General features: G+C 29.2%; 1 protein-coding gene across 1 annotated transcript; it reads right to left on the bottom strand.

The window, feature by feature from the left end:
- Nucleotides 1-4,676: 4,676 nt before the first annotated feature.
- LOC129969692 (dolichyl-phosphate beta-glucosyltransferase-like) lies at nucleotides 4,677-6,775 on the bottom strand. Its single transcript, XM_056084376.1, has one exon. It carries the CDS (start codon nucleotides 6,677-6,679, stop codon nucleotides 5,693-5,695), a length of 987 nt encoding a protein of 328 aa, XP_055940351.1. The 5' UTR covers nucleotides 6,680-6,775; the 3' UTR covers nucleotides 4,677-5,692.
- Nucleotides 6,776-7,145: the final 370 nt, after the last annotated feature.

The raw sequence follows: 7,145 nt of genomic DNA, 5'->3' as shown, positions 1-7,145 counted from the left end.
ATGAAAAGGGGAAGCGATCAGTGATAGCATGTTATGAGCTTTAATTAAAATAAGAATTATTAAAATCGGTCCAGGGTTTAGAAACTGGGCAGGTTCGTTGGTTCTTTAAATTATTTCAGAAATTTAGATTATACATGTGCTAATTTTTACGCATGTGATCCTCCCTCCCCTTGACGCAAATTTTATAAGATTAAATCCAAAAGAAGTAACATTTAAATAAGAATAGCAATCTTGTAAACAATTGCGAATAATTTTAAAAGCAATCATAAAAACATATTCACCAAAAGTTAAATTTAAGTAAACTTTCGATAAACTTAAGCAAACTTTTTAAGAAAAAGATACTCCTTTTTATTATTATTTCATGAATAATAATAATAAAAGAGTTCATTCCCATCTTTAAGAATGTTAACTGGAACAAGCACTTACTTATTACAAAGAACGAAAAAGAATCTTCTGTATGATTCGGAATTATTAATGTTTGTCTAGAGTTTCGAAAATAATCTCTGGAAACAAGAATAAGAAAATAATAGATGAGGAGGAACGGTAAATGTGAGGAAAACGACATTTATAATCATGCCAATAAAGACATATAACGAAAATATTTACAAACAATTTTACTGAACTTTTTTTAGGATAAATTTATGTCCCAACTATTATAGCTATTATCCGCGATTTCGTTTGCGTGGAAATTTTGGTGTGTATGTTTGAGAACTGACGTTCTGATCAGCAGCCGACAGTGTCTGTCTAAACTCGCCTGCGATCAAATCGACAACGCCACCCATCACCGCCTGGTTGCCGCAGATGTCCTGCAGGCTGCGGTTGAAGGCCTCTAATGCATGCTTGTGCGCCATTGTGTACTCGTTCCATACTATTAACTTGCACTGCTACAAAAGGACTCCCCGGCCGCTGTTTTTGGTGACGTTGCATGTTGGGGTATCTTCGCTTGCAAGATTAAGCGGCATTTGTGTAGTCCGGCCACCGTTAAGCGAAGTTTCAGCAATGTCCGAGGAAGCTACATCCAGAGCTATATTGTGGTTCTTGCGGAGTTGGGCTAGCAGGAGATTCAGTACAAACGTCTTACCCGTACCCCCTGGTGCGTCAAAAAAGAATAATCCCCCCTCTCCACTATTTACTCGGCACAGAATCGTTTCGTAGACTTGACGTTGCTTGGGAAGTAATCGTAATGTCATTTCCTTGACCTGCGCTTCTAAATCCGCGGTTTCGTAGTTAAGCTTCTTCACAACTTCGCCTGTAATTCCCCTCTTCGCTGTGGTGGGGGTAGGCCGAAATCAGCGAGACATTTTCCAGATATAGAAATAATTTTATCTTCAATCAATACCAAAGCTTCGTTAATGATTAGGTCATTTGACTGCCATCCAGCCTATGCACGACATCTTCTGATAAAGCGTCCTTGTATTTATTCCACAACTGGAAGGAGTTTGACAGTCCGCATGTGCTCACTAAAATTGCAAACAGGTCTTCTAACTACTTTCACAGCCCGAGCTTTATTAATCCTCTTCGAAAGATTAGATTTGCGTTTTCTGAGCATTTAGAAAAAGTATCAGAAAATAGCAAATCAAAAAAATTGAAACTAACCTAAAAACGATGCACTTAAAACTATAAACATATACGAAAAATATATAACTAACATAAATACAATTACAAAAACACTCAACTAACCTAAAAACTATTTACATAGTATACCTGAAATAAAACAAAACAGCAAATCAAGTCCGTGCTTCTTTAAAATCAAGTCAGGTCTATTTTATTTATCGATCGAGATTGAGATAGCTTCAACAGTATAATACACATAATTTTTAAACTTTTAATTAAAATGAAAACAGTTGTCAACAATCAGAACACACTGCGCATGCGTGAATTTTCAACGCCAGTTGGGGTAACGCAAATGCGTGAATTTTCTACTCCAGTTGGTGTAATGCACTGCAGATTAGAAATTTTAAATTTCCTTTTTTCATGTTTTATTTTAATTTAAAAGAACTTCAGAATTAATCCAAAAGATTAATTAATTAAAAATGTTTAATTTCAAATGCATCAAACACTAAGAAAATAAATAGAATTGTTTGAAATATTCGGTCGAAAACATGTTAAGCCTAACCTGATTAGCGTGGGGAAAAAAACTGAAGCTTTATTCATTTTTTGGCGGGATTTGGATCAGATTTTTGGCGAGAAAGTTAGTTTTTAATTAATAAAAAATTAACCACTCAATTAACCGGAATAAATAATAGCCTATGTTCTATTCCAAACTATAATCTACCTCTGTGTTAAATTTCATCCAATTCCGTTCAGCCGTTCTTACGTGATTGACTAAAAAACATCAATCCCTCTATCCAAACTCTCACATTTATAATAGTAGTATAGATAAAAAAAATAATCTAATTTTATTTCGCATCTTAATCAGCAAATTTCAGTTAGATTCAGATCAAAAATAAGTTAATTTCTATATCTTTAAAAGGTATTTCAAAAGTATTAAAACTAAACTATTAAGTTACAGTTAAACTATTTACAGTAAAAATAATCCACAAGATTTACAATCTTGTGTATTACTTTTACTTAAAAAAATTGACTGAACCAATACAGTAAATATAACATTATATTATGACAAAATTAGTTGTGCATGTAAATTCAAAACAGGTTTAAGTTTTACAAGAAAGGAAAAGTCTCATTACTAGATTTTCCTTTCACAGATCTTCATGGTAAAACAAAAAGTGATTTCCATACCATGTTGCATTAAAATTAATGCTTAGTTACATTCATTGATATTCACAAAAGATAGATTTTAAATTTTTATAAGATGTAAAGGGTAACGATTAATTTTCATTTTATGAAATGATGAGAAGAAATCATAGAAAATTAATCTGTAAATATAAATTAAAAAAACTGTAATGAAATATTAAAATAAAACATAAAAAAAACATTCCAAAAAGCTTTAAAATAATGCATCTAGGTTTTTTTTAAAAATTAAAACTACTGTAACAGTAAGAAAAATAATTCCAAATCTCCCATGCAAAAAAAAAGCACAAAATAACAATTTTATAAAACTAAAAATTAAAATAGAAAGTTCTTAAATAAATTTATATCATATTGAAAAGTACTAATTATATAAAAGACATATATTTTTTTAACCTGCATTTATAAAAAAGATCATCTTGCTGAACTTTACAAGAAATGTTTGGCTCACAGAAATAAAAACTAATCACTGATTAGAATTTAACATACAGACATATACACATTTTACTTAGTATATTTAGAGATGTTAAGAAATGAAATGAAAAATAAAGTCAACTTTGCATGAACTACGAAACATTATTCATTTTTGAAATAATATAAAATATTCAATTATGTAAAACTGAATATTGATAAATTATTCAATATATTATACAAAAAAAAATCATTACTATTTCAAAAAACAGCTCTTTTGCATTGACTGAAATATAATACATTTGTAGGCCAAAATAACAGTGTATTTATATTATGTCTGAAATTTTTTTTTAAAAAAAAGTAAATTTAAATTAATTTGTAACTGCAATACCGAGTTTCTACAAATGAGAATTGGGAAAAGAATTTTCGAATTAATCTGGGTAAATGTAAAGTTAATAAAAAAAAATATGTCAATATTTTACAGCAATGGAGTAAAAAATAATTATGAAATATTTAAGTAAAAAAAAGAAATATATATTTTTGTATTTGTCTTATCAACTTACATGACAAAAAGTTAACAATATTTAGCCCTTTCAGTTTTAAAAAATTATGTGTACCTGACTTTGCTGAATACTCTTTGTGTTGTTTGGGGAGGGGGAATTAATATTCCATGAAAAAATTTCTAAATATGATTGATATGACAAAAAATTTGGTTTTCAAGAAGAAATAGTATTTAAAACAGAAAAATGACTTCATCAGGATTCAGCGTTACGCAGTTTCAATTTTTAATATAATATAAAGGATAAATCTAAATTCATTTATGATTAAAATTATAAAATCAATAAACATTAACATAATCATTCTGCTTCACCCATGGTATTTACTGCTGATTATGAGTGAATTAAAAATCAAATAATATTTTGAATTATCTGAGTAAAAAATTCCTATTTTAGAAAAGTTACATTTATTTGACAATTAAAAAGCAAATTTTATTGGACAAATAAATATAAAAAGAGTGTTTGGAAAAAGAAAGCCAGTAAATTCTAGCTTAATAATTAACAGCTTTTCATCTAAGATGACAACAATATTAAAGGGGGGAAAAAACTTATTCTTTAAAAAATTATTCAAAATGTCTTTCTTCACATACCTCAAAATTATATTTTAATTGAAATGTGTTAACTGGATTATTATAATACATGAGCAAAAAAAAAAAATCAAAGTAAATTGATTAAAAATTTACATATTTATAATATCAATTTAGTATCTTTTCATTCAATTGGATCAATAGGCAAGGATATCAAACTTGCTTTATAAATTTCTTCTATCTTTTCATATTTATGTAAAACTTCATTTCCATGTTTATACAAACCAGTAACATTTGATACCAGTTATTATTCCATTAACAGATTAAAAAAAGGAAGTGAAGAAACAATTTCTTGCATTCTTGCAAGATATTATTAGTTAGTTTAAATTATAAGAAATAAAAATTAAATGAATCACAATCATATACGAGAGAAATTATTTATTTAAATCTTATATATTTATAAGACACAGAAATTGGCAAATATCTTCTTTTTATGCTCATACAAATGCCCATAATTTAGCCTTTTAAAATGCAAAAGCTACAGACAAAACATAACAGCATAATATGGGAACACATAAAAATAAAGCAATTGTTCTGTTATTTTAAATACATAAAATTCATTCTGTTACTAAAACACCAAAAATAATAATTTAAGTAGTATAACATAAAAACCTTAATATGGCTTCAGCATAACCAATAATGATTTAATAAATTAAAATTTCAAAAATATAGTACATCAAAACACATATCTTTAAATTAAAATTTAAATAATTCAGCATTTTATAATACATTAATTATAAAGACATATTAGCTATCATTACTTCCAAAGCCTTTTTTCAGATATAAATATGTATGGTACATTTTTATAAAACAAAATAAAACTATCACATTCTTTAATTTATATAAATTACATTGGGAAATCTTATTTCATTGTCCATCACAGTTACTTCTGTATTTTTTAAGTCAATTAAAATATATATAATTTTATTCAATTTATATAAGACTGCAAATAGACAACAGCAATATTTTTTAAATAAATTATGGTAGTCATTAAGATCTACAATCTTATAAAATTTCTTTCTATTTATTCTAAGAGATAATCCTGATTTATAAAACACTTGTTATTACATTTCAAGGAATGTATAAAAAGAACAAAATATAAAAAGATGTAAGGCATAGCATTCAAAATTGATGATTCTTAGGATCTTTCAATTATCTTGACAGCAGCTGTCAGTTTAATAAGATGGAAAGTACATGTCTACTACAGCGGTAATCACTAAATTCCAAACCCACATACAAATACAGCACTGTATAATAAAGTTGATAGCAAATCATACATTTGATTCCTCGAAATTGCTGCATTTGACACACGTAACAAATACGTTGGCTGCTGTCGTGTTAATGAAAACTACCAATTCTTGATTACATTTTTGAATGCATCATTGTTATTCAAGATTCTTTTTTAGAATCAGAAATTTTCCAAATATGCAGTTGATATTTTAACCAGATAAATAATAGGTCAATGCCCATTTGCAACCAACTCCAAAATGGAACTAACTTAGATCCTTCAATTTCTGTCCAGTTGACAGCAACTTCTTTAATAAGCATTTTCTTTCTTTCAGCAAGATATAATAGCTCAACATCAAAAGCCCATCGTTCCACATGTAGGATGTAGAAAAGAGAGCGAGCGGCCTCACGAGTAAACATTTTGAAACCACATTGTGTATCTCGCACAGTACGAACAGCAAATAGCCAGACCAAAAAATGAAAACCATACATAAGAATAGTTCGAAACAAAGAGCGAGTTGCAATAGCTTCTTTCTCCAAATGAGCACGAGAACCAATCACCACAGCATTGATGTCTTTTTCACTTAACACACGCATTTCTTCTTCCAGCTTTTCAATATCTGGGAATTTTGTGGCACCATCGGCATCAGCAAAGAGCAAGAGTTTACCACGAGCACTCAACATACCAAGTCTAACTGCACCTCCTTTTCCTCGATTCTTCAACAATGTTAGAACTCTTACCTTTTCAGATCCATACTTCTTTACATAACCTAACGCTATTTCAGTTGTTCCATCTGAGCTACCATCATCAACAATAATCACCTCATAAGAAAACTCAGTCTGTTTTGCAGACCTACTTTCAAGGTATTCCAAACATTCATCTAACATAGAAGGTAAACGTTGCTCCTCGTTGTATGCAGGAACTATAACTGAGAGAGTTAATGAAGATTCATCCCGAAGATTAGGAAATAGCTTCTTAGAAGCTGGGCTAGTTGACAGATCCAGATAAAATTTCTCGTCTTCAAATCGTGTTATTTGGGCCATTTTTTTTGGTTTGGAAAGGACACAATATACAAGAATAGGAAGTAAAATTAAAAGAAATAGTGTTACTGCAAAATCAAAAAAAGTTAAAGCGTAAACTACAGGCATCTTTTTTTTACAAAGAATATCATTCCGGGTCTTGTTTACGTTTACGTTTACACTTCCATTTGATGACGAGCCGGTTATGATTGTAAACTCATGTGAACGAATCCTTCATTGGAAAAGAATCCATATAACGAATCATTATCTGAAATAAAAAATATATAAGAAGCAAAAAATATTTTAACTACCGGTTGATGTACTTAATATTACAATCCAATTATTTATATCTTTGTTAGAAGAACAATAAAAAATCCTTATCATTATATTTCACTAAATGAGCAGTCATCACTGATCCTTGTAGAATGTTTAATAAATTTGTATTTTTAAAAAATGCAAGGATTCGACTGCATAACAGATGATCGGGATACTCAATTTTCATAAAATCTGCGAAGATAAACTGTTATATGTTGTTGATATTTAAAGTCAGTCTTTCTCGCTCATTCTATACCAATGATGTGATGACGTTCTATGG

This window comes from Argiope bruennichi, chromosome 5 (assembly GCF_947563725.1).
Source record: "Argiope bruennichi chromosome 5, qqArgBrue1.1, whole genome shotgun sequence".
Taxonomy (NCBI): domain Eukaryota; kingdom Metazoa; phylum Arthropoda; class Arachnida; order Araneae; family Araneidae; genus Argiope; species Argiope bruennichi.
The sequence above is the reverse complement of the archived record's forward strand: the minus strand, read 5'-3'. Positions and strand labels throughout refer to the sequence as shown.

Bases quoted from the DNA above. Each gene is read 5' to 3' on its own strand.
- LOC129969692 (XM_056084376.1), bottom strand. From the start codon at position 6,679: ATGCCTGTAGTTTACGCTTTAACTTTTTTTGATTTTGCAGTAACACTA.